General features: G+C 62.3%; 11 protein-coding genes across 11 annotated transcripts; 3 read left to right on the forward strand and 8 right to left on the reverse strand.

Annotated features, from left to right (window-relative positions):
- Nucleotides 1–433: 433 nt before the first annotated feature.
- Q8F55_004542 (uncharacterized protein) lies at nucleotides 434–2,049 on the reverse strand (the record flags this gene model as incomplete). Its single annotated transcript, XM_069353055.1, has 4 exons — nucleotides 434–697; nucleotides 741–1,248; nucleotides 1,287–1,307; nucleotides 1,358–2,049. 4 exons carry the CDS (start codon nucleotides 2,047–2,049, stop codon nucleotides 434–436), a joined length of 1,485 nt encoding a protein of 494 aa, XP_069210473.1.
- A 1,541-nt stretch (nucleotides 2,050–3,590) lies between these two features.
- On the forward strand, nucleotides 3,591–4,286 carry Q8F55_004543 (uncharacterized protein; the record flags this gene model as incomplete). The annotated part of the gene is made up of 1 exon (XM_069353056.1): nucleotides 3,591–4,286. One exon carries the CDS (start codon nucleotides 3,591–3,593, stop codon nucleotides 4,284–4,286), a length of 696 nt encoding a protein of 231 aa, XP_069210474.1.
- A 450-nt stretch (nucleotides 4,287–4,736) lies between these two features.
- On the forward strand, nucleotides 4,737–6,194 carry Q8F55_004544 (uncharacterized protein; the record flags this gene model as incomplete). Its single annotated transcript, XM_069353057.1, has 1 exon — nucleotides 4,737–6,194. One exon carries the CDS (start codon nucleotides 4,737–4,739, stop codon nucleotides 6,192–6,194), a length of 1,458 nt encoding a protein of 485 aa, XP_069210475.1.
- Nucleotides 6,195–6,321: 127 nt separating this feature from the next.
- On the reverse strand, nucleotides 6,322–9,001 carry Q8F55_004545 (uncharacterized protein; the record flags this gene model as incomplete). Its single annotated transcript, XM_069353058.1, has 8 exons — nucleotides 6,322–6,372; nucleotides 6,422–6,685; nucleotides 6,726–6,905; nucleotides 6,943–7,391; nucleotides 7,430–7,524; nucleotides 7,570–7,972; nucleotides 8,011–8,231; nucleotides 8,268–9,001. 8 exons carry the CDS (start codon nucleotides 8,999–9,001, stop codon nucleotides 6,322–6,324), a joined length of 2,397 nt encoding a protein of 798 aa, XP_069210476.1.
- Nucleotides 9,002–9,445: 444 nt separating this feature from the next.
- Q8F55_004546 (uncharacterized protein) lies at nucleotides 9,446–10,769 on the reverse strand (the record flags this gene model as incomplete). Its single annotated transcript, XM_069353059.1, has 3 exons — nucleotides 9,446–9,830; nucleotides 9,906–10,403; nucleotides 10,516–10,769. 3 exons carry the CDS (start codon nucleotides 10,767–10,769, stop codon nucleotides 9,446–9,448), a joined length of 1,137 nt encoding a protein of 378 aa, XP_069210477.1.
- A 305-nt stretch (nucleotides 10,770–11,074) lies between these two features.
- Q8F55_004547 (uncharacterized protein) lies at nucleotides 11,075–12,289 on the reverse strand (the record flags this gene model as incomplete). The annotated part of the gene is made up of 1 exon (XM_069353060.1): nucleotides 11,075–12,289. The coding sequence occupies one exon, from the start codon at nucleotides 12,287–12,289 to the stop codon at nucleotides 11,075–11,077; it is 1,215 nt and encodes a 404-aa protein (XP_069210478.1).
- A 734-nt stretch (nucleotides 12,290–13,023) lies between these two features.
- Nucleotides 13,024–14,353, forward strand: Q8F55_004548 (uncharacterized protein; the record flags this gene model as incomplete). The annotated part of the gene is made up of 3 exons (XM_069353061.1): nucleotides 13,024–13,301; nucleotides 13,944–13,987; nucleotides 14,034–14,353. 3 exons carry the CDS (start codon nucleotides 13,024–13,026, stop codon nucleotides 14,351–14,353), a joined length of 642 nt encoding a protein of 213 aa, XP_069210479.1.
- A 780-nt stretch (nucleotides 14,354–15,133) lies between these two features.
- On the reverse strand, nucleotides 15,134–16,405 carry Q8F55_004549 (uncharacterized protein; the record flags this gene model as incomplete). The annotated part of the gene is made up of 4 exons (XM_069353062.1): nucleotides 15,134–16,025; nucleotides 16,065–16,115; nucleotides 16,161–16,239; nucleotides 16,285–16,405. The coding sequence occupies 4 exons, from the start codon at nucleotides 16,403–16,405 to the stop codon at nucleotides 15,134–15,136; spliced, it is 1,143 nt and encodes a 380-aa protein (XP_069210480.1).
- Nucleotides 16,406–18,490: 2,085 nt separating this feature from the next.
- Nucleotides 18,491–20,238, reverse strand: Q8F55_004550 (uncharacterized protein; the record flags this gene model as incomplete). The annotated part of the gene is made up of 7 exons (XM_069353063.1): nucleotides 18,491–18,772; nucleotides 18,810–19,038; nucleotides 19,296–19,337; nucleotides 19,373–19,477; nucleotides 19,561–19,614; nucleotides 19,891–19,960; nucleotides 20,019–20,238. 7 exons carry the CDS (start codon nucleotides 20,236–20,238, stop codon nucleotides 18,491–18,493), a joined length of 1,002 nt encoding a protein of 333 aa, XP_069210481.1.
- Nucleotides 20,239–21,594: 1,356 nt separating this feature from the next.
- Nucleotides 21,595–21,949, reverse strand: Q8F55_004551 (uncharacterized protein; the record flags this gene model as incomplete). Its single annotated transcript, XM_069353064.1, has 2 exons — nucleotides 21,595–21,882; nucleotides 21,929–21,949. The coding sequence occupies 2 exons, from the start codon at nucleotides 21,947–21,949 to the stop codon at nucleotides 21,595–21,597; spliced, it is 309 nt and encodes a 102-aa protein (XP_069210482.1).
- A 397-nt stretch (nucleotides 21,950–22,346) lies between these two features.
- Q8F55_004552 (uncharacterized protein) lies at nucleotides 22,347–23,022 on the reverse strand (the record flags this gene model as incomplete). Its single annotated transcript, XM_069353065.1, has 3 exons — nucleotides 22,347–22,806; nucleotides 22,848–22,929; nucleotides 22,971–23,022. The coding sequence occupies 3 exons, from the start codon at nucleotides 23,020–23,022 to the stop codon at nucleotides 22,347–22,349; spliced, it is 594 nt and encodes a 197-aa protein (XP_069210483.1).
- Nucleotides 23,023–24,103: the final 1,081 nt, after the last annotated feature.

A 24,103-nucleotide genomic window follows, 5' to 3' on the forward strand; every position in this document is an offset into this window, starting at 1 on the left:
AATCGAACCCACGTCCTCGGATAGACCGAGAGACACAGATCGTCAACTAGAGCACCCTGGTGGACCGGACACCAGCAGAGTGCGCCCATCAACTTTCTGGCAGCTCGAACCGCCGAACCCTACATGAAGGGACAATACTCACTTACGATACATAGTTAGCACGCTGCATGTCTTCAGGCGTTCATTTTCCACCTGTGCGGCTCAGTGGCATTGCGGGGTGTGTGTGCCACAAACACAACGGCCTCGAGCTCTGTCTGCACCACTCTCATTTTCATCACCTAAAACTCTGTTGAATACTGTCCTTATCTATATACAGCGAGTCATAGCCCAGCGAGTCACAGCCCAGCGAGTCACAGCCCAGTGACTCACCCCCCTTCGGCCACGCCACACTGCCCCACCCGTCCCCCCTCTGCCACCCCCTCGCGTCACGCGCTCACGTCAGGCGCTGGGCATTGATCTCCTCCACAAGGAACTTGAGGATGGGCTCATAGACCCGGCGCACAAAGGCTCGGATCCACTCCCAGCCCATCTTGTGGAACAGGGCACCGACGTGAGCCTTCACAACGTCCGCCCACAACTTGTTCTTGTCGCCCATCTCGGCGATCACCCCGTCCCGGATAACGGTGGTCCGGTGCAAGCCCCAGTATTCGGCAAGGGCTGCGAGGGTCGGCTTGCTCATGCACCAAAATTGAAGGGCCTGGGCAGTGTCAGCTCAACTCTAGCCGTGGGATAACACTGACTTTCTGGGCCTTCTCATCGGCGAAGTTGTAAGAATACTCCGTCATGTAAGCGACGCTGAGCTTGAGCACGCGGGTACCGATGTAGGCGTGGGTCTTGTACAAATCGCCCGGAGTCGTGGCGCTTGAGGGGTGAGTGCGCGCAAGCTTCAGCTCGGCCTCAACCTCGGGCCAGTGATCAAAATTGGGAATCTGCGGGATCTCAAGCAGTGACAGATTGGCCCCGATGTTGGAGGCCATATCGTCGTGGCAGCAGTCGCAAGTCCCGCACGGGGCCTCGTGGAGGCAGTCCTTAATGTCCTTCAACTCCACCATACGCTCCTCCCGCGCCGCGATGCACTTGCAGGTCTTGGCAGCGCACTCGGCCCCCTTGGTTGGCGGCATGGGCTGGTTTAGCATCAGGCCAGCGGCACTCGGAGCGTCGGCCAGCGCCTGTTCAAGGCTGTACCCCGGCGACACCTTCGCCCAGAGCTCTTGGAAAGCTGTGACGCGGGTCTGGAGTGCCACCCTCCTAAAGGGGTCAGTAGGGCAAGCCTAAGCTCAACTCACTCAGCGTCAAGCTTCACAATCCTACGCTCGTCAGTATGTATCACTGGGATGAATCTCTCCTTGGCACTCACTCATTGCTGAAGATTAGCAGGTTGTCTCTCTGCTCGGTTTGCTCAGTGTCCGCCGTCGTATTGGTGATGTTGCAAGTGTTGGCTGAAGAGGGCTCGGCCACAGTGGTCCCACCCACGCCGCCAGTGTCGGCTGCGTTGAACTTGAGGAATGTGGTGGGGAAAATGCTGGTTGCGCCAACCGAAGCAGCACGACGAGAGCGGCGCACGACAGTGAAGGCTGCGGTCGAGCCAGTGTTGGTCACGGATCCGCTGGGAGGGGCAGCCGTGCTGCTACCAAGACTCGGGGCGGCGAGCGTCGGTGCTTCGACTGGAGGTGCAACACTGCCGAGTCCAGTGGGGGGACTTCCCAGCGAGGCTGTAGCCTCAGCACTGGCGATGGTACCCGTGCCGGCAGAAAGGGGAGCGTTAACGATTGGACTCGTGTGCGACGACGGCGCATTGCCGAGCGCCAGTGTCGGGGGAAGGATCATCTCGGCTGTGGCGGCGGGGTCGAGGGAGCTGGTAGCCCAGGTCTGCACACGTTCTGCTGGGTCGGCTTGGTTACTCGAGGTGTTTGCTTGCTTGCTCTGGGGCTTGAGAACACCGTGGGCGAGCGTCAGCGGCACCACGTGGCGGCGTCTGGTGTCGCTGCTGCGCCACTGTGAAATCTCGCCGGGCTCGAGTGTCGCCTCTGCGTTTTTGTAGAAGGGCATGGACGAGCCCTGGATCAGTGGCTGGGGTGCGACACGCTGGTTGCGCGTGTCGCCAGCATTCACCTTCGGCCTGTCAAGCGGCTCCGGGGTCCTCACGCGCCAGTAGCGTGGGTAACTAGGGCGCGTCTCCACTATCTCGCCGGGCTCGGGGCTTGAGAGGTGGTAGCGGCGTGCGGGTGCGGCGTTGGTGGGGATCGTAGGATGGCTTGAGGTTGACGCCCTGGAGAGCAGCGCACGCGTGTCCTTGTGAGGCCTCGCACGCTTGCTCGGCGCTTTGCTTGAGCGGCTGGGGGACAGGCTCCTCGAGCGAGAACGCTTGCGGCCTGACATGCGTGTGGTGTGTGGTGTAGAGAAGCTGGGCGGTTGGTCAAGGGAGGAGTCGAAACTTGGGTGGTCGAAACTTGGGTATGGTAGTCGAATGGGTGGGTGGTCGAATGGTGGGCAGTGGGAAAAGGGCAAAGTTGCTGTCCGTGTCTGAGAAATCTTGCGACGAGAGTGGGACGAGAGTGGGACGAGAGCTGGAGCGAGGGGCGAGACTGAAGAACGAGCTGGCAGAGGCATGGACACAGCCACCAGCAGCCACCCACACGCAGCCACCACACACGCACAGGCACACACACTCGCTCAACTTCACTCAGTGTCAGTCAATCCCCTGGCCGACCGACGGCGTCTTTCCACAAGCGGTGTGCGTCGTCTTGAGCAGCTCGCCAACAAGTGGTGTTCAGCTTTGGATCTTTGGCGACGAGATCGGAGGGGGTATCGAAAAAAGCAGCCATGTTCAAGCCTCGCCACCAGGATAGAGATGTCTTGCAGGAACAAAACCTCGAAGTCTGTGGGGTCCCCAGTCTGATCAACGCCATCAGGCTGTGCTTGTGTGTGTGTTATGGCGGAATGGAATCCACCAACGAACCAAAAAGTTGTGCCGAGCGTGAGCCGTCCACTCCTTTGCGTCTCATTTACCTCCAGAGTATGGGCTCATCGAGATTCGAACCCAAGTCCTCGGACAGCCCGCGGACCAAACCGAAACAACACTCAGGAACAATCTGACCGACCACAAGTCGGCGCCAAGCTGCTGTGAGTTGGCGCCACCGAGGCCTATTTGAAGGGGCATCACTCCCACTGCACAGTCGGCTGCAGTCGTTCAGACCCCGTTTTCACTTGCGTCACTGGGGCAAGTGCAATGGTCGCCGGCCGCTTTTGCATTCATTGCAAGAACCCAAGTTAGCAATACAGCTTGCAGCAAGACACTGCATTGCTGTTTCGCCGAGATGAAGATTGCCACCGCGCCCGCCACTTTGAGAGAGTGCCACAGCCAGCCGTCGCCAAGCCGATGTCGTCATTGCCCGTCGTCGCGGCGAACCGCCGCCGACTCGCGACGGGCAACATTCTCGGCTGCATCCATCAACCTCTGCATCAACAACACCTCATTCGTTGCGTAAATCGTGCGCTCAACTCAGCAGCACACAGCAGACCCCGACATTCAAAGCGTAGGCGAGAAAAAACCGTGGCCGCGGGCACTGACCACCCCAGCACCCGCAGCCATGGCCAGCACCGACCCCAAGCCGTTCAACATCATCATTGCGCTTTTCCCCGGCGTGACGCAGCTAGACTTCACCGGCCCGCACCAGGTGCTCGCGCGCCTCCCCGGCGCCAAGATCACGGCTGCGTCGCTCGAGGGCGGCGAGATCGAGGCCGAGGGGCTCGTCTTCGCCCGGATGCCCAAGCTCTCGTCAATCGACGCGCACAAGGTCGACGTCCTCCTCGTCCCCGGCGGCCTGGGCACGGGCCAGGCAGTCGAGAACGCGGCGTTCATCGCCGAGATCCGCCGGCTGGCAGAGCACGCGCGCTACATCACGTCAGTGTGCACGGGCTCGCTGATCCTCGGCGCCGCCGGCCTGCTCAAGGGCAAGCGCGCGGCCACGCACTGGGCCTGGCGCGACACGCTGCCGCTGTACGGCGCGATTCCCGACGATGCGCGTGTCGTGCGCGACGGCAACATCTTCACCGGCGGCGGCGTGACGGCCGGCATCGACTTTGCGCTCACTCTGGTCGCGGAGATTGTCGGGCCCGAGGCGGCGCAGGCGACCCAGCTCGGGCTCGAGTACGCGCCCGCGCCGCCGTTCAACTCTGGCCGGCCGGAGCTCGCGCCGCCCGAGGTCCTGGCCCTCGTGAAGGGCCGGTACAAGGAGCGCGTGGACGAGGTCGACGCCGCGGCGAGGAAGGCGGCGACTGTGTAGGGCGGGCTAGGGCGGGCTAGGGCGGGCTGTAGGATGGTATTTGGTCTCTGGGTTCATGCGGCGTAGGTCGCGCCGGCGTCGGTACCCTTCGGTTACGAGGCCGCATCGTGCATGCCGCGGCGTGAGTCCGACGCGCGGCGGTTGGTTGTGCATGCAGCGCTCGGTGAATGGGGGCTCCGAGTCACTGCACGCGGGGCCAAAGTCGCTCGGCGCTTGGCGCTCGTAAGCGGCGACTACGAAAACTCGGCGCGGCGGCCGGAAAATGACGACGCGCGCGATGGCCGGCCTCCGACGTCAGAGCATCCACTCCACTCAACTCCGGCAACCAGCAACGCCGAGCACGACGACGACGGCAGCCGCGCGCGCTCACCTCTCAGCATTGCTCTTCATCCCTAGTCGCGTGCACCCTCCCCCCCCCCCCAGTGCTACAATCACGCCCCGTCCCCAGCAATGACGACAACACCACCACACCCCCTCGGCTTCCTGTCGCGGCTCTCGAAGAGCATCTACGTGTTCAAGCCCGACTCCGCCGTCGCCCCCAAGGCGGCGGGCACGCACCCGCGCCTCATCCTCCTCGCGACGTGGATGGGCGCGCAGGACGTCCACATCGCAAAGTACCTCTCGCCCTACCGCGCCGCGTACCCGTCCTCGCCGATTGTCGTGGTGCGCACCGAGCTGTCCGACTTCATGATCCCTGGCCGGCGGGCGGCGCGCTCGCGCGAGTTTGCCGGCGTCATTCCGATCCTGCGCGAGGCCTTCCCCCAGCTTGGCAGCGGCGGCGTCGTCCCCGCCCCGCAGGACGACACCGACGCCAGCAGCATCAGCTCCATCTCGACCTCCGACATCGCCGACAGCGACGTATCCGGCGTGCTCGTCAAGTCGTCCGCCCCTCGCCCAGAGCTGCTCATCCACGTGTGGTCGAACGGCGGGTCCACGGCGCTCGCGCACATCCGCGCCGTGCTCAAGAAGGCCGGGGTCCAACTCCCGCGCTACTCCTTCGTGATGGACAGCACGCCAGGCCAGTTCCACTACCGCAGCACCTTTACGGCCTTTGCCCTCTCCTTCCCGCCGTGGCTGCGCCGCCTGCTCTCGCCCTTCCTCCACGCCATGGTCTGCTGGTTCTGGCTGCGGCAGAACGTCTCGCGCATCTTCGGGGGCGCGGGCGGGCCGCTCCGCACCTCCGCCGCGAGCCACAACACGCCGGCGGCGCGCGCGGCCGAAGTGCGCAGAGCGTACATCTACAGCAACGGCGACAAGCTCATCCACGCCGCCGACGTCGAGGAGCACGCGCGCGAGGCCGAGGCGCTCGGCTTTACGGTTCGCCGCGAGAACTTTGGCAACTCGGCCCACGTCGCGCACATGAAGGCCGACCCGGAGCGCTACTGGCGCGTCGCGCGCGAGACGTTTGAGGGCACACCCGTGGACGAGGACGAGGGGTACACTGTCGTCGAGGCCGAGGCCGAGGCGGAAGCAGAGGTCGTCGAGGCCGAGGCGGCGGCCCGCGCGCTCGACCGCGCCGCAGAGGAGACGGTGAGCGCCGAGAAGGCGTACGCGGCGGCTCAGGCGCGCGCGGATGCGGCAGCGGCGGCGGCGGTTCAGGAGGAGGAGGCGGCGCAGGGGGAGAAGGCGGCGCTGGAGGAGGCCGAGGCGGCCGCGGCGCTCGCGCAGGCCGACGAGGTCGTCGCCGCGGCCGAGGTCGAGATCGAGGCGTCGCGCGCCAGCCTCGACCTGGAAGCGGCGAAGGCGTCCGACGACGCTGCGGCTGCTGCGGCGGCTATTGCGCTCGAGAAGGCGTCGGAGGAGACGGCGAGCGCAGAGGAGGCATACGCCAGGGCCAAGGCTGATGCCGAGGCGGCCGCGGCCGCGGCCAAGCCCAAGCGCGGTAAGAAGCGCGGGGGCAAGCACTAGCGCTAGACGATAGAGTATGCAGCGTCTTGACACAGTAGCCGCACCACGACCGCCCCTCCTCGCTGCAGCTGGGTGTCAAGTATACATATATGGAGGGATACAACAGTCACCAGGAGCACGTGCTCGACTAGTCGGTGAACACGCCGCCTCGGCGTCGGTGGATCAGCGTGAGCACGGTCTGATGACAGTCAGCACTCCTCCCTGCAAGCCCACCCCACCCCACTCACAAACGTTCCAATGTTGACGGCAGTGTAGACACACGCAACAATGGCGATAGCCCCTTCGGCGTCGACGAGGCGGTACATCAGGTTGATTTGGCTGTCCTTTTTCTGGTCGCTGTTCAAAAGGCTCTTGTCTCCAATGTCGAGCAGCCCGAGGAGGGCAAGCACGACACCGGTTGCCATCTGTGTCCAGTGGACGATGCGGTGCGATATGCCTTGCAAGTGGTAGCGGGTGAGGGAGCGAGCCGCGCACAGTATCAGTGTGATACCCTGGGTTCACAGTTAGTTTACGCAGGCCGATGCCACTCACTGCTGCGGGGAACAGCCAGAGGGTGCCAGAGTAGGCATCGTCGACGACACCGTTCAAGGCCCGGCCAAACAGCTCCGAGGTGTGGTTGACAAGCGTCTGGTTTTTGTAGTCGGATACGTTTGTGCCAATGACTTCACCAAAGTAGGTCGACACCTCGTCGCTCATGTACGTGGACGACTTCTGCGCGCGTCAGCGTCGGGTCTGCATTGGTACTCACCTCGCAGATGGCCTTGACTACGGATCCCAGGAATGTGAATCCGTAAATGATTGCCGTCTGGTTGTTCGTGGCGTCTCCCGGAACAGTGTCCGGATACGAGGACAGGAGCGCGGGGTCGAGGCGGTTGAAGAACAGGTACAAGTCCAACTCGGTCTTCGCCCCCGCCCTCTTTTGAAGAGCGGGCGAGTCGTCCTCGTCGAAGATTGCGAAGAAATCGAGCGCCTTGGTTAATGACGCATAGAATGACGAGATGACGATGATGTTCTTGCAGTCAGCGACGCCTGCACGGGGGTCGACACTTACCACCATCGCGGCCAGGAGTAGCAAGATGGAGAAGTGGAGAGGAACGTGGATGATCTCCCACCAGGCCGTTTTTCTTGGGTTGATGGTGTCGTTCTGGTTGAAGACTGAGAACAAGAAGCTCCACACGTTGTACACGACGAGGATGACTGCGGCAGTTAGTGGTGGACACAAGGATTACTCTTACCGAGGAAGACCTGGGCGTACACTGATGGGTCTTTGATGTCGAGCCCGTCGACAGCTTTACCAAACTGCCCAGACAGCAGAGCGAAGCCTTCTCCTCTGCAACACGTCAGCCTGTGGCCACCAGCACGCGGGGACACTCACAAGATGATCAATGAGAAGAGCGCATATCTCTCCGCGATAGCAATCACCGGGGTCGAGTTTGCTCTCTCTCCGACCTTGTAGGCGTACATGTCAAACCAGGTCGAGAACAGTTCGATGGCGATGCCGAGGTACAGGGCTGCAATCTTGCCGCGGTATGCCGACTCGGACGAGGCCTCGACAGTGACGGAGACGACGGCCAGCACACCAGAGACGATAGACGACACGGCCGCGAGCTTGGGACCCATGTTTGGTCTCTTCGCCTTGCGGCCTGCAAAGGTGACTGTATTGGTGAGCTTGGTAGTTGGCGAAGAGGCCTGCGTACCAAAGATGTACTGGAACGCCAGCAGCGCCCTGCTCACTGCGAACGCGATCACGACCGTCTTCCAGCTCTGGTCGCCCTTTGCTGGGTCCGTCAGCCGCCGTTCGCCCCACAACACCTACTCGCAGCAGTTAAAAGTCGGGCCAGGAGTCGATCGTCGTCAGTCCGGATGACGTCGTAATCACCAAGTTTGCTTGGGTCCCATCCGCCGCTCGAGATGCCAAAGTAGATGAGCACGATGATCTGCAGGAGCTTCATGATGCGGTGGAACGTGTCTTCCGCCTCGTATCGCACGTCGTAGTGGATCTGCGTTGTCCACACGCAAATGACAATGATGTAGTAGCTGCGTCGTCAGCGTCGCCATGCTCGCCCAACCCACGAGAAGAAGATGCCAATGGCCGAGGGGACCGAGATCTTGTGCGTCGACGAGAACGTCGAGAGCACAGCAACCACCACAAGGTCATAGAAGCACGACAGCCACTGCGTCGCGCGGTCTCCATCGCGCAGCCACCCCGCGTCCTCGTACCCCGGCGGGCGGCGGAACGGCAAGCGCCTCACAGCCTTGGGGTAGCGGTGCACCGAGTTGAGGTCGGGCGCCTCCTCCTTATCGCCCGAGGGGCTGTGGATCGGGCCGCTGTCGTCATCTGGCCGTCCCCACTCCTTGCGGGTCTCGCGGATCGGGTTGGGCGTCGGCGGGGGGTTGGAGCGGCCCAGGGGCGGGGGGTACAGAGTCTCCGCCGTGGTCGGGGTGCGCGGGGTCCACGGCGAGGTCGGGGTCGTCGCGCCCTTCGCGGGCGAGTTGCCTCCCGAGCGCGAGCGCGGCGAGCTGCACCGCGGCGAGCTGTCGCGCGGCGTCGAGATGAACAGGTCCGGCGCGCGCCGCTGCGTCATCTCGGCGAGCTCGGGCGCGTCGTGGTGGATCGGGCCGGCATACTCTGACGCCGGGGTCGCCGTCGGGTCGTTGATCGGGTCGGGCGGCTCGTCGGCGGGCGTGCGCTCGCGCACTGGTGTGGTCGCATACAGCTCGTGGTTGAGGGTCGGGGACGAGTCGCGCACGACGTGGTCGGGCGTCGAGGGGATCAGGAGCCGCGTCTTGGGCCCCCAGCGCGGCATGGTTGCAGCTACTGCTGCGTGTGCGTGTAGCTCGTGGAGGGGCGGAGGGCTGGAAGGTGAGGATGAGGCGGCGAGGAACGGACGCGAGTGTGAGGGAATTGTTGATGCAGAGGAATCGACGAGCTGAGGTTGGCAGGCGGTGCAGGGGAGGCTCCTGGAGGGAAGTGGGGTGGCAGTCGCCGCGAAAATCACGGAGCGGTAATGTTGACAATCCAGGCCCTCGCAGCGCGCCAAGCAAGCGAGCGAGGGAGTCCAGGGTGGGGCCGGTCAGGAGGCAGGCTTCAAATGCAGCTAAACACGTTGGAGGCAGCAACGACACCTCGCCCAACGGTCTCCTTGCACGCAGACATGACATGCACGCAGCAGGAGTCATCAGAGTTCTCCCCCTCTCCCTCCTCGTTCCCTCCCGCAGGCCGCCCAAGTAACTGATGATGCATCCCGCCCCTAGCACCAGGCGTACTTCTCGACCCACTCCCACTCGACCTTGTCGTCCCCGCCAAACCCATACTGCGCGAGCGCACACACGCTGTCCTCGCGGTCGAGCGTGGCCCCGCCAGCCTCCTTGTCCCAGCCAGCAAAGCCGCCCCACATCTCGATGCTGGCCACGCCCTCGTGCTTGGCCGCGGCGAGGACGGCCTCAAAGGGCACCGGGTGCTGGACGTACAGCAGGACCAGGCGCTCCGGGCGCTTCGTGCTGATCTCGTAGCTGTACGTGAAGAAGGGCTGGGGCGCGCCCTTCTCCGGCGCGGGCAGGCGGACGCCGAACGTCGCGGTCTTGCGGTGGCCCGGCGCGAGCTCGTACCGCAGGGGGTGGACGCCGAACATGTCCCTGCGGGCGATCAGTATCTGCCGATCGGCCGCGTCGGGATCGGCCTGCTGTGTGCACGGCACGAGCAGGACTCACCTCGTGGGCAGGATCGCGAGCCGCGTCTTGCTCTTGTCGCCCGTGCTCGCGATCGCACTCTTGAAGTACTCGCCGACGCCCGGCGCGAGCTTGGCCACCTCGTCCGCGCCGAGGTACTCCAGCCCGTCCACCTGGGGAGCAGGCACGTCCTTGATGTCCCAGATCCGGTGGGAGTGCTCGTCCGCGACCCAGCCGGGCTCGCTGCCCTCGCCGTCGCCCTTGCGCACCTTGGAGTAGAAGACGCGCCCGACGCCAGAGTAGAGCACTGAGAAGCGCGCGTCCTTGAACCCCTCGATCTGCGGCGGCTGGCCCCACGCCGCTGGGAAGGGCGGCAGCGTGCCCTCCTCCGCCATGACGTAGTGCAGCAGCTGCAGCAGGAAGGTCGGGTACCGGTTGCCGCGGTGCTCGGGGATGCAGAAGACGGACGCGATGCCGTACGCGGTCGTTGGGCGCGGGGTGCTCTCGCCGGGCGGGAGGTAGAGCGAGTCGCGCTTGTAGCTGGGGCCGGGTGTCAGCGATGGCCTTGTCGACTCGCGGCAAAGGAGGAGGGCAAGCTGCACGAAGCGAGCAGCTCGTCCCACCCCATCCCCCGACCCCCCGGCCCACTCACGTCTCGCAAGAAGCCAGCAGGTTCAGCGTCTCCGGCTCGGCGCGGGGCACGAGCACCCACGTCGTGAACCCGCCGTCGCGGACCCAGGGCCGCTCGTCGCCGTTGAGCACGGTCTCGCGGTGCAGGAACTCGTCGACGCTGAAGCCGCGCGGCTGCCCCCACTCGGGGTACTGGTTCCTGTGCGACTGGACCTTCTGCGCCGGGCTGGCGATGCGGATCGTGAGGGCCGTGTAGTCTGGGCGGGGCTTGGTCATGGTGCTGGGTGGGGGGTGGGGAGGGGAGGTGCTGGGGGCTTGCTTTTAAACGCGAGACGCAGTATTATCAGGACAGAGTGGAGCAGAGTCGAGTCGTCGCCAAGAAATCGCGCTGGACGCAGCCGACTGCTCGGTTCGACCAGCTCCGCCGCGGCCAACGCCGAGTGGATGGAATCCCCGTACCGGCTGTACGGCAACCTCGCCGCAGCGACCCGGCTCTCGGTCCGGGCCCGACCTCACCGACGTCGGACACACAACTGCCTACACGGCCCTGCTACAACCCATGCATACTTGACATTTACACTCTAGCTCGGCACCGTGGCCAGCGCCTGCGTCAGATCCGCCTTCAAGTCGTCGACGTCCTCGACGCCGACGCTGAACCGCACAAAGTTGACGGCGATTCCCGCCTCCTTCATCTGCGCCTCGGACATTGTGCTCTTCCACATGGTCGCCGTGTGGACGATGAGCGAGTCGATGCCGCCCAGGCTCACGGCGTGCACGATGAGCTTGAGCTGCGCGACAAACTCGGCCGTCGCCTTGTAGTCGCCCTTGACTGCGAACGCGATGACCGGTCCGCCGCCCTTCATCTGGCGCTGGGCCAGCTCGTGCTGTGGGTGGCTCTTGAGCAGCGGGTAGTACACCCTCTCGACGTTGGGCTGCTGCTCGAGGAACTCTGCGAGCGCAAGCGCGTTGCTGTTGATCTTGTCGACGCGGAGCGTGAGCGTGCGGATGCCGCGCAGCAGCAGCCACGCGTCCATCGGCGACGCGACCGACCCGAGGATCGTGTGCATCAGGTGGATCTTGGTCCCCAGCTCCCTGGACGTGCAGATGACTCCCGCCGTCAGGTCGTGGTGCCCGCCCAGCGACTTGGTCGCCGAGTGCACGACCACGTCGATGCCGAGGTCGGCGGGCCGGGTGTTGACCGGCCCCGCGAACGTGTTGTCGGCAATCGTGACGATGCGGTTGTTTGGCGTCGAGTGCTTCTTCGCGAGCGCGGCGATACCCGCGACGTCGGTCAACACGATGGTCGGGTTCGCCGGCGTCTCGATGTAGATGAGCACCGTGTTGGGCTTGATCTCCTTCTCAAAGTTGCCCAGCTCGCTCTGCTCGACGATCGACACCTCGACCCCGTAGCTGGGGAGCACGTCGGCGAACAGGCGCGCAGCAGCCATGTAGTGTCGCGTCTGCGCGATGACATGGTCGCCCTTCTTGACGAGGGCGAGCACGCTCGTCGATATGGCGCCCATCCCCGACGCGGTGAGCAGCGCGTCCTCCGTGCCCTCGAGGTCGGCCATGATGCGCTGCACGCGCTCGTGCGTCGGGTTCCCGTGGCGCGTGTACACTGCCGGGTGGCGCGGGTCTGCCGACATGGCGGCGAACGACTCGGCGTCCTCAGCAGCAAAGGTCGCGGTCCAGTAGATGGGGGCGACGACGGGGTGGACCGCGCGCTCGGCGGCGAACTGGGCGTCGTCGCCGTGCAGGACGCGCGTCGCGAGGGCGTGGGCGGACGTGCTGGGCATGGCGGTGGTGAGGATGGGAGGTGCAGAGTCGAGTTGGAAGTTGCGAGAGATGCACTCGGCTGGTGTAAGTATCACGTCGGCTCTTGTAGGACGGTTCTTGTCGGGAGTCCGTCCTGTGACCATCGCGTCATCGGGCCAACCCGACCAACTTGGCCGCTCGGCGCCGGCTACCGGTGGGCGCGTGCACCACAATCTCTGCACAGCGCGTGATTCGAGGACGACGCGCGACACCAGCAGCAGGAGATAGCGGCCGGCCGGACGGATTGCGGGATACAGCTGGGTGCGTGTCGGGGCGTGTCCGCTGCGCACTGCTGCCTCGTCGCTGGCGCTGGAGAGATCCGACGAGATCCGAGATGCGACGCGCTGGGCTATTGGGTTCCCGGACGGCCGAGCTCGCCCTCGGTCGACGCGAGACGTGCATCTACATGCTGTTGGGTGTGGGCGAGAGAGGAATCCAACAGCAACAAGGAGGACCTCCCTGCTCGCCATCACCCCGCCTGTCCTCACCGCGTACCGCCGGCTGCCCTCACTGCCGCAGGACTCGGCGTGGCCACCACGTGGCAAACGGTTGCCCGTTTAAGTCGCCCGCCTTTCCGGCTAAGCGGCAGGCGAAGTTGGCGACAAAGTCGCCGCCGAGCTCGAAGTGCGATGCACGCCGCCGCCGCCGCCGACAACATCGACCTCGACATTGCGGCACTTCTCCCTCTCTCTCTCCTCCTCTCCCTCTACCTACAATGCTCTCGCGGGACAAGCGGCCCACCCTGCCGCCGCACCACGCCGCGCGCCTCGGCCCGTCCTCCACAGCGCCGGGGTACATCACCACCGCGCCGCGCTCGGCCGGCGCCGCGATCCCGCCGTTCAACCCGTCCCTCTCGCATCCCGCCTTCCTCCCCGTCCGCGTGCACGTCACTGCCGCGCTGTCCGCTGTGCCGCCCACATTACCGCGCGCGCCGAGCCCGCCCAAGCGCACCGACTGGGAGAACGCGGCCAAGGTGTCGCCTGCTTGGGAGGGGTGGGGGCGCGGCCCGGCCGAGGCTGGCAAGTCGAGGCTGTAGCGTGGGTTGTCGTGCGGGGCAGCGCTGACGGCTAGCTCGCTGCTATGTGGACTGGAGCCGAGGCGATCGTCGCTGCCCTCGCGGTCACTTGGGCCTTGGACGCAGGCCCAACGCCGAACCCCGCCGCCCCTGCGCAGCGGGCAGCGTCCACGAGCCATCCTACCTCCCTCGCACACCACGCCGCACCTCCCCCCGCCTCATGACTCGGTGCCGGAGCACCACGTCCGCCCTCACTCCTCGTTGTAACGTATACCTATAGGCAATGTACTGGTCGATCTGGAAGCGGCGTCTGCCCGCCCAGGCCCTGTGGCGGCGCGCCTCGGCGTCTGGGGCCACCAGCCTGCGCACAAACAACTGACGCGACTGTTCTCTTGGGCACCTGCCTTGTGGCAGAACAACAACAGCATCAGCGTCGCCCTCTCCTCCTCGTGCATCCTTGTCAACAACCAGACTGAGGCAAAAGGCACGCCCACATTCTAGCATCTGCGGCATTTACTTTTGCCCGGGGTCGCGGGTCGCGGCATTGCGTCATATTCCCACGGCCAGCTGGAAGCTCGCTTCAAATAGACCGCGCCTGGTTGTTCTTGCTCTTTCCCCAGCACTCTGCGTCACTGCACTCAAGCATCAAGCATCCACCTGCATCGTGAGTGCTGTGTCCCAACCAACCCCGGCAGCAGCTCACACTCCAGCCTCACCCCACACCATGTCGTCCACCTCCAACTCTGAGATCAACGCCAAGATCGACGCCGTCTTCGACGACATCGAGGGCCACCTCCAGAAGATTGTCGCCCTCCGCACCAAGTCGGACGAGCAGCAGTACGACTCGTTCATGAAGGGCGCGCGCGAGCAGCTGCACGAGCGCCAGGACGAGCAGAAGCTCGCGCAGCAGGCCGCGGCGAGCGGCGACCTCTCGCGCTCCGACACGCGCCTGGAGAAGGACGTCGAGGAGCTCAAGATCAAGCTCAAGGCGCACCGCGACGCCATCAAGGCCGCCGCCGCGGGCAAGTAAGGATGGATGGGCTGGATGCATCGTTGTGTCTCTGGGCGAGAGCCGGCGTCGTTGCGTGCTGCGGGCTGGGTGGCTGGCCTGGCTGGGGTTGGTCAATGGCGGGCTCGTTTCACCCGCAGATCATGACGTCATGCCAGGCAACAACGTGCTGATCAAACATCCAATGTGCCCGCGCTCACCACGACGGCGAGCAAGCGGCCGGCCGCGACCGCCGCAGGCGCATGGGCTACACGTGAAGGCCCACGTCGGTTTGCGCGAGCTCGCGTAGCGGGGACGGTGAGAGGGTACGAGCGGGTGAGGCAAACACGCACGCCCTGGGCAGTGTGGCGGTTGTCGTGGCACGAAAGTGGCACAATACGCCCCGCACAAAAGCAAAAGTTGGACAGGCCCCCTAAGGGCCCCACAGAACCAGTGGTCGGGCCTTAGGGCCCGGCTGGTCTTGTCCCCAACCTGGGGGCCAGAGGACCCAGGCAGAATCGAACGCCCGACGTCGCTTAATGGGAGCTCCGGAGTCGAGATTCTCGCTCGCTTCCACCCCTCTCGGACCTGCCGTTCTGCTGGACAATGGCGGGCTGGTTGATGAGCCCCTGCGCGTCTCCCTTGCCCCGTCGCTCTCCCCGTCGGTCTCGCCTCCTGCTCCACCCGGTAGTGGAGTACAATGCACGAGTCATTGGACCAATTGCCTCGACACACTGTTGCATCGTCCCTTGCCCTACAGCTGCTCCACCTCCCACCCTACTCCGTCTCGATAGACGCCGACCCCTCCTTGATAGTCACCGCCTATGCCTCTGCAGACCCCGTCTCGGTCGTGGTAGTGTCGCCGTCGACCTGAACAGCGGCCAGGCTCGCCTCCGCTTCGGCCAGCTTCTTCTCGGTCGCCGTCAAGTCGGCCTGGACAGCGGCCAGCTCGGTCTTGGTGGTGGCGAGGTCGGCTTTGGTAGCGGCAAGGTCGGTCCTCGTCTCATTCAGGTCCTTCCTGGTCGCATCTAGATTCTCCTCGGCGCAACCGAGCTGCATCTGTACCCTGCGAATGTCGACCTTGGCCATCTCCTCGGCGTGGCGCAGGCTTTTCTGTGCGCATGAGAGGTTTGACTCCATTATAGCGAGGCTGACTGTCGCCGAAGCGAGCTTGTTTTCGGCGGTGGCATTCTCCATCTTGGCGCCGGTCAAGTCGAGACGGGCACGGGCAAGGCTGTTCTCAGTCGCGGCGCGCTTGTCCTCGGTGGCGACCAGCTTTCTCTGGACGAATTGAAGGTCGTACGTGGCCTTGCTCTCCGCAGCGGCCAGATCGATCTGCGCCTTCCGCTGTGCGGCCGCCAACTCGTTCTTGGCCTTCCTCTGTGCGTTGCTGAACTCGATTCGGGCAGCCGCAAGCGCCATCTCTGCGACACTGACCTTGCCTTGAGCCGAAAAGACCTCGACATGGGCCAAGGCAACCTCGGTCTCGGCCCTGTTCTTGGCGGTGGTGAGGTCGAAACTGACCTTTGCAAGCGTGCGCACCGCTGCGCTTTCCTCCCGCTGTGCTGCGGAGAGCTGTTGCTGAACAACAACCAGCTGCCACCAGGCTTGCGATTGACTCATCTCAGAAGCGACCAGCTTGTCGCGGCAAGAAACAAGCTCTTGCTGCATGGTGCTCATCTTGCCGACAGCCATCCGCGAGATAGCCCTCTGGCTGTATGGTCAGTACTGAGGTGTCGTTATGCGAACTCACCGAGTCGTTGCCTTGCGGGCGGTCGAAAGCTGGCGGTGGAGGTGCTGTATTCTGGGAGACCGAGTCGGCGGTTGGACCGGTGCGGCAGCTACTTACTTCTTCGTTGCCGCTGCCAGCTTGGACGCGTCATCGTCTCCAGCGCGGCCCCTCTTGACGCCAGGCTCGGTTTGCTGCTCTACGCGTGCGTAGTCAGCATTGCCGTCTCAGGTGCAGAACGAACTTGAAACCTCACCGCCGGAACGCTTCTGCGGCGTGCTTCTCGCCCCGTCGGGCGCGTCCTTTGACTCCAGTTGTGGGGTAGGTGGTGCCCGCGGATTCAGGTTGAGACGGCGGCGGCCCATGACGGTGGTGATGTTAAAAGACGAGAGGATGGGGTACTGAAAGTGTTGAGATGTTCGTATTTGAGAAGGTAAGGTGGAGTGCAAACTGAGTAGGATTGTTGGGGGCATCGTCGTGACTGGTCCATCAGGGCAGAATGAAGAGCTGGCTGTCAATCCTGTGCATCCTTTCATCTGGATGGGAGGTGGGAAGCGTGCCCATCGTCGCCCGCATAACACACATGGATGCCCTGGCGGTGGTCGGGTGGGAGTGTGTGCCCGCGAGTGACCCATCCTTTTCATCGCCCGTCAACAACAGACACGTCTCTTGTCAGGTGCCGCCGGTTGACCGCGTACAGATGCGAGCCCGCGGCCATTCGATGGCGGGGTGCAGATTTGAGTCAGTTAGACTCGGTGAGCTGGTATCATGGTTGTTCGAGTCTGTACGATACACAAAAGGTTGTAACCCCTCACTCCCCGCCGGCCCTGTTGGGGTAGGGAGGTCCTCCTCGTCGGCCCTGTTGGGGTAAGGAGGCTACAGGCCCAGCCCGCCATTTATTATAGAATAGGCTATAATCTATGTTTCTCAGCAATCCAGTCGAAAGTCGGTGGGATTACACAGCGGGGATCAAACACTGGTCACACAAGTGAAACATTAATCAATGTGGTGCGCGAGACCACTGTTCCACAGGTGCAGGTTTGTTGAAATGTCAACGTTAAGCTGGGGGCACTACGGGGGTACCACCAGGTGCAGGTGTATTGATTCGCAAGGATTGGGAGCGAGCAGATGGGTTGCTCATCCTTTATCCCAATCTGGAAGCGACGCGGAATGCGGCAGTCGGTATCCGCACGCGTCAACGCCCTGGGGTCGGTGAGTTGAGTCTGTGCGAGTGTGTGGCGCAAGTGTGTGGCGGCGCACGAGGTGCGAGCCGGTGCCTGACCGGCGCTCACCCATGTCTTTCACCCGGCCTGCCGCCAACGACAAGGCCAATGATGCTCGCTTCTCGTGACAGCTGCGCACGGCAAACTGGGCAGGGCTGGCTGCGCGCGACCAAACTGGGATGGATGTCATTGTCCCAGGTTGGGCAACATGGCGGCTACGGAACACTGCTGTTCGATTCTTTTGTTTGAGGCGCTGAGGTTTACCCAGCCGCTGTGCTCTGGTAAAAACTTGTCATGGATGCGCAGCAAAAGAGTGCAACCCCCACTCCCCGTCGTCCCGGCTGTGGGAGGGAGGTCCTCCTTGTCGGCCCTCACGGGGGTAGGAGGTGAAGGCCCAGACCGCTATGGCATGAATTATAGAATCGGCTATAATCTATGTGTCAGGCTTGAGACTTGCTGGGCTTGAAGGTGGACAGCGGGAGTCGAACACTGGTCACAACGGCGGAACATTTGTCGGTTCATCAACTGGGTGGTCTCCTCGACCACTGCTCCACCGCTGCAGGTTGCGGGTATGCTGATCAGGTTCGATTCCTGAGGTTTGAGCAGTTGGCGTCTGGTTGGACACCCCCTCGCACTCTTGTGGAGATTTGTCAGGGGTGCGCAACAAAAGAGTGCAACCCCCCACTCCCTGTCGCGCTCCGGTGAGAAGGGAGGTCCTCCTTTGTCGGCCCTTCGAGGTAAGGAGGCTACAGGCCCAGCCCGCCATATATTATAGAATAGGCTATAATCTATGTTTCTTAGTGATCCTTTTGCAGCAGATGGGATTCACACAGCGGGAGTCGAACACTGGTCGCAGAAGTGGAACTTTATCGGTTCATCAACCGAGTGGCCTTTCTACCACTGCCCCACCGCTACAGGTTGCGCGCGTGTTTACCTTGTTTGCCGCACCCTTTTAGCCCTCACACCAACAATGCAGTGGCGCTGTTTGGATCTTTTACTCCCAAGCGTGTGCTGTCAGCGAAGTATCCCTTTGGCTACCTGCGGGCAATACTGTGGCAAGACGTCCGGCACGACATTGGTGAGCACGTACACGCAGCTCGGCCATGGTGGAAGAGACTTGAATATAGTAACATAGCATGAACATCAAACTACTCGCTGACGCCCTTTTGTACACTTTGGCAGGGCGCTGTTTCCCACGCCTAGAGCAGCGCATCTTCCCACCGGCCTCTATGCCTGAGGATCAAGAACAAAGAGGCGACGCGCGCGAATCTCCAGCCTCACCCAGTAACAGAGCGGGTCGAAAATCTCCTGAATTTTCTGGTACCCGCGTTCAAGCTTGAAATCCTCGACGTAGGCGGCAGCCCACGCCTCAAAGACATCGCCCTCCACCTTGATGCGCTCCTCGGGAGTGAGGTTCGCGCGAGGGCTGATCTTGATGCGGTCGGCGAGACCCCAGTGCCGGGTCATGGCGGCCAGGGTAGTGTTGCGGGTTACGAGGGATGCAATTGTCTAGCAATCAGCAACCGATCATGAAAAGCTCACTTACGTCAATCTCCGCAGCCCCGATGTTGTTCCAGCGGGACATCATGGTCTTGACAGCTACAGTTAGGTGACCATCACCAACCAGCTCAAGCGGCTCATAGCTTCGTCCGTACCGCCCGGCGTAAGTGACGTGGGACAGAACTTGATCCATCCGGGATTCTGTCTGGAGGCGGGGGAGTGCTCCGATCTTGCGGAAGGGGAAGTTGTTGACAATGTGGCCAGCCGCGTAGTCGCTGCAACATTTGCAGACGCGGCATGGGCGATACTGTCGAGCTCTTGGTGCCATCTCAAACAGGCGAAGGCAGCGACACCTGCCTTGAACGCAGAGGTTGGTGGGCCTCATGTTCTGGCGGATATCGTAACCAGACAAACCCGCGCGATGATCTGATTGTGCCCTTTCGAGCGGATACTTTGGTGAGGAATATTGCCACAGACGCTTGAAGGACGAGTTTCTTTTGGACTGAGTTTTCTGCCTCCCAGTCGCACTCACTCATTCTCAGCATAGTCGAGCCGAGTCTTGCAGGATGAGAGCCTTCGGAATTAGTCAGGCTTTGTTGTCGCACTCACTCATCTTCCTTCTTTTTGAGCTGATTTTTGAGCCTCCGAACATGATCCTCAGCCCACTTGCGGTGCCCAATCGCACGGTTACACAGGTCCCTTTCCCGTTGAGCTCTGGATAAGCGTATCAGTGCCACATGACCCCCCCTAACCTGGTCAAGCTCATGGGCCCAAAGAGACTTAGGTGTGGTACTCACCGGGCATTCATCTCTTCAACGCCCATCGCTTCGACCTTCGAGCCATTGTCTGCCCTGTAGGAAGTCAATCAAAGAAAGTTGCTGCGGCCATCCCTTGACAGTGGTTGGCACTCACCTGCTGACTTCGGCTTCCTCCTTGCTCGTCGCTACGCTCTCCATTGTCTTCTCCTCCATCTCCTCCTCGTCTTCTGCCTCCTCTTCCGAGCTCGAGCTTTCCGCTGAGAGCCCCTCAATCATTGCAGAGAATCCCTCTGTGAGACGATCGATCCTCTGGCGCAACTCCACAATGCTACGTGCGTTTGAATCTCCAGAGAACCCGGTTGAACTTACATCTGCCTCGCTTCCTCAAGCTCGGCATCCGGACGGGTCTTCTTGCTTGGCGGCGGGGACTGAGACTCGTCTGCTTCCGTCAGCTGTCGACTCTTGGACATCATGTCGTCGTCTTTGAGAAGACTAACCATGTGAGCGTTCGCGCTTGCCCGTCGGCATGACTTCAACGGAAGCGTCGGTGTCGCTGAGGTAGTCTTCGACGTCGACGGTCTCTTCGGTGCTATCATAAGACGAATGGGTTATCGACTGGTCGCCCCGGTCATACGAGACAGTGTGGGTGGGCGTCCAGCGGTCGACAAGCCGCCCACCAGGGGCGGCAGTGCGTATGGTTGGAGTGGGTATGACCATGTTGCAGGCGGTAGGGGGAGAGAGGTAGAGAGAGGATGACAAGGGTGACAAGAGTCGAAGGGAAGGAAGAGAGAGTCGTGCGTATTTGGTGGACGGTGGAGACTGTTGGGGTTGTTGGGGGGTAGGTGGTGTGCTGGACGCTGCCGAGCGGATGCGGCTTGCGAGCGAGCAGACGGGCATGCCCGTCCCGTACCTCGATCTGGATGCGACGTGGGATTCGCGCCCACAATCTTCGCCACCGACACACCCCAGAGTCCTGGGGGCGGTGGAGAGCGAGTGTGTGCGTGTGTGGCGGCGAAGCCAGTGCGAGACGGAGGCGTGCGACGACGCCAGTGCGAGACGACGGCCGTGCGACGATGCCAGGCAGCCCCCGCTCATGCTGTTCACCCGGCCTCTTCCCAATGGCAGTGGCAAGGACACAGTCTCTTAATGGCTACAAGCCGTCACCTGTCAGAGATGCGGGCGAACTGCAAGCCAAGACGAGACTCGGGGCCCCAGTTTGAGGCAGTTGGATTACGGCATGCGAGGGTCGATTCGTGGCACTTTCCGCAGCAGTCTCAATGTGAGCGCCACAAGTCTTCCGCCCTCCTCGGCACTCTTGCATGCTTCCCCGCTGCCCGGTGGAGATGGCTGGCTTGGTGTCCCAACTTGGTAGAGGGTGGGTGGGCGAGGCCTCGCCCAACGCCACGTGCCACACCACGCGACTTTGCCACCCGCGCCACCCGCGCTGGCCGCGCCGCCCGTTTGGCCTCTCCCTGATACCGCCAGCGCACGGCCCTTTCGTGGCCGTCCACCACGCCGCTCGTGTCCGTCCACTACGCGGCTCGTTCATGCGCGTCGACGCGGCTTTAACAAACGGCCCTCGCCGTCCCCACGAATACTGTGAGCGCTCATGCCCGGGCCCAGGGAACTGCCGTGACCTCTAGCCGTGACACTCTTTCCTCCTGCCAAGCTATGGAGGCTAGCCCGAGCAACGGTTTACCGCTGTAAGGCAACTGAAGGGACCCCTGCATATAGCATCCATTCCACGTCGAGTGTGAGGTGTACGCGGCTCGCTGTGATCAAAATCACGTGTTGTGATCCAGATCACGTGTTTGTTTTCGTGGCCTATGTAACAACAGCAGGGGCATCACGAGCGTCCCACTATCCACAATCGCGGCATGGGCGGCAAAGTTAGCGGAGAGTACGTATTCTCGTCACAAACGGTGCGAACGGGTGGGAGTTTACTAATGCATATGAACAATAAATTGGGGAGCAGCTGGCAGGATGGGACCATTGTTCGGGGAAGGCGAGCAAGGATCTAGCAACAAGGCATGTAGACCAAAACGGGGGCATCGCACCCAAGACTGAAGCACACTACCTACGAGGAAGAGGCTTGCGGGGCCAGAGACGGTCGGCACGCATCTCTTTCCACATCCAGACGCAAATGGGCTCGATAATAGCCGTGATGATCCTATGGCCCTCAGTCGGGCCGAACTCCTTCCAGTAAGCTGCCAGCAGGGCCTCAAATACATCCGCGCGGATCTTCGTCATATCATCAACGGAAGGCCGAATCTCGGCGCTGATGTTGATGAATTGATCCAGACCCAACGCAGTAGTGATTTCCGCAATCGTGGTGTTGCGACCCATGAGCTCCACGATGGCCTGATTCGTGAGCCCCGATTGACGAATCTAAAGTCCCTGCACTCACTTCACGTTCTCTTGGTTTCATGCTCCACTCGGCAACAAGCGTGGTGGCAGCGGCTGTGAGAAGGCGATCGCCTACAAACTCAAGCGCCTCATAGGAGCTACCGTAGTTTGCCGCAGCTGATAGATGAGTGAAGGCTTGCTTGAGGAGCAGCTCGTTCTGCAGCCGGGGCGGCCGTGGAATGGCTGGGAACGGCGCGTTTTCGACGACGTGTTGTCCCATGTGCCGACTACAGCACTGGCAGTTACCACAACGCGGCTTCTGTCCACCCAACGGCCTGGGGTGACGCGGCTTACGACACTGGCAGTGGCTATCGCAAGGAATCCAAAAGCGCCACCCTGGGCGGTAAACCTCCTCCATATGACGGTGTGAACTGGTTTCTCAGTCAGGATGCCCTGAGAGCTGTGAAAGCCCCGATGACTCACTCGAGGTCTACGCTACCTGCGGTGGAACAATGGACCGATCTCTCGACAGTGCCCTCATGGCCATCGCGGACGACAGCTTCAAGCTTTTCCTCAGTAGCCTTCATCAGTTCCTTGGATGAAGTCCGCTCAGCCTTGGTGATGGCGTGTTCAACCTGAGTAGCGGCAAGCCTGCGCTGAGTCTCGTCGAGCTTGTTCTCTGCCACCGCCAGCTTGTCTTCAGTCCAAGCCCGTAGTTTTCTGGCTATCTTAATGTATGCCTTGGACTTCTTGTCGGCGGCCGAGGCGGCGATTTGCGCGGCAGCAAGCCTGGCGTTTGCCCCCTCGAGCTTCGCTGTGATCTCGGCACCGTACTCCTCGAGGCAGGCAACAATGTCGCGCTCAGCTGGGGCTCGCTCCTTGAGGATCCTAATGAGTTTTCGGTGTGCTTCTGACTCTTTGCGATAGAGTTGAAGAATCCTGTGCGGGTCAGTGAGGGCACCGCCACGGTATGTACCCACTCGTCTGTAGCGGCGACAAGCTCAGTCACGCTGTTTTCTTCAGGGAGAGGCTTCTTGTTGTGCTGATCAGCCTGTTCCGATGCTGAGTGATGAGCATCGCTGTCCCCACTCGTATTGACTCACGTATCTTGGAGCGATAACATCTCAGGGGACTGGTGCTGGCCGTGCGCACCATGTTGATAGACTCGAGTTGTAGGGCGACAGGCGCGAGGGTGAGGTGATGGTGACAAGTGAGAAGGTGCAGTGGAAGAGGGGGCAAGCGGAGTTGGCGTTGGTTTATGAGAGACTCGAGCACGGTTCCAGTGATGGTGCCAGTGATGGTGCTCGGGGGGCGACGTTGTGACCGGTGCGCGGGATGCGAGTGAACAATCTCGCTCGTTCGTACCTTGATTGGGTTGCGAAGTGGGGTGCGTGCACGCCCGTCGCCGTCGCGATCCCATCAAACTTACGACGGCAGTGCGAAGTGCTTGTACGCGCGTGTAGGTGCGAGTGCGTGAGGGCGCGTGGGAGTGTGCGGTGGTGTGTGCGTGTGTGCAGTGGTGACTGTGTGCCGCTGTGCGAGATCGACGCGGTTGACGCGCGACGCCTGGTGGGAGGTGGGTGGGCGTGATGGATGGTCGCGTGGCTGTTCCAAAGTGCGAGGGTGTGCGTCGACGCGTCGACATGGTGGGTTGGGGAGATGACAGAGAGTGGACAAAGAGAAGGGGGGTGAGCAGAATCGTGGATGGGGAACGATAGTTGTTGGACACCGCGGCGATTAGTCGCTCGGTGGATGTTGTTTGCTCGGTGGCAAAAAAGAAATCACCCACGCACCAGGCATCCGTCAACGTCCAAGCCTTGCCATGTGCATTGTCCATGTTGGGACACTTCAACAGCGCGCACAGACGCAAGTGGTGGTGGGTACCGCGGGTGCATGGCAAAGTCGCGAGCGCAACGACCCTCGGCAGATGTGTCGCCAGGCGGGTGAGCACACAGCCGCAAGTTCAGAGCCACCTACGCGCTGCACACCCACTCGCCTAACAGTAAAGCAATGCAAGAGAGTGACAAAAGAGAGAGGGGGGAGGGAGGATACACGACTGGAAGGATACACGACAACGAAACCCGAAACCCGGAACCGGCGGTACGATGTGACCCGGTGTGGCCAGCGGCCCAATTCCAGCAGCGAGCATACACCCCCAGCCAGGTCACCTGAGTAGGACCCCGACAAATTTAATTGCCACCGCGGGGGTCGAACCCAGTCGCTTCGCCGGTGAACG

Source organism: Vanrija albida (assembly GCF_041260175.1).
Source record: "Vanrija albida strain AlHP1 chromosome Unknown contig_3, whole genome shotgun sequence".
NCBI classification, from domain to species: domain Eukaryota; kingdom Fungi; phylum Basidiomycota; class Tremellomycetes; order Trichosporonales; family Trichosporonaceae; genus Vanrija; species Vanrija albida.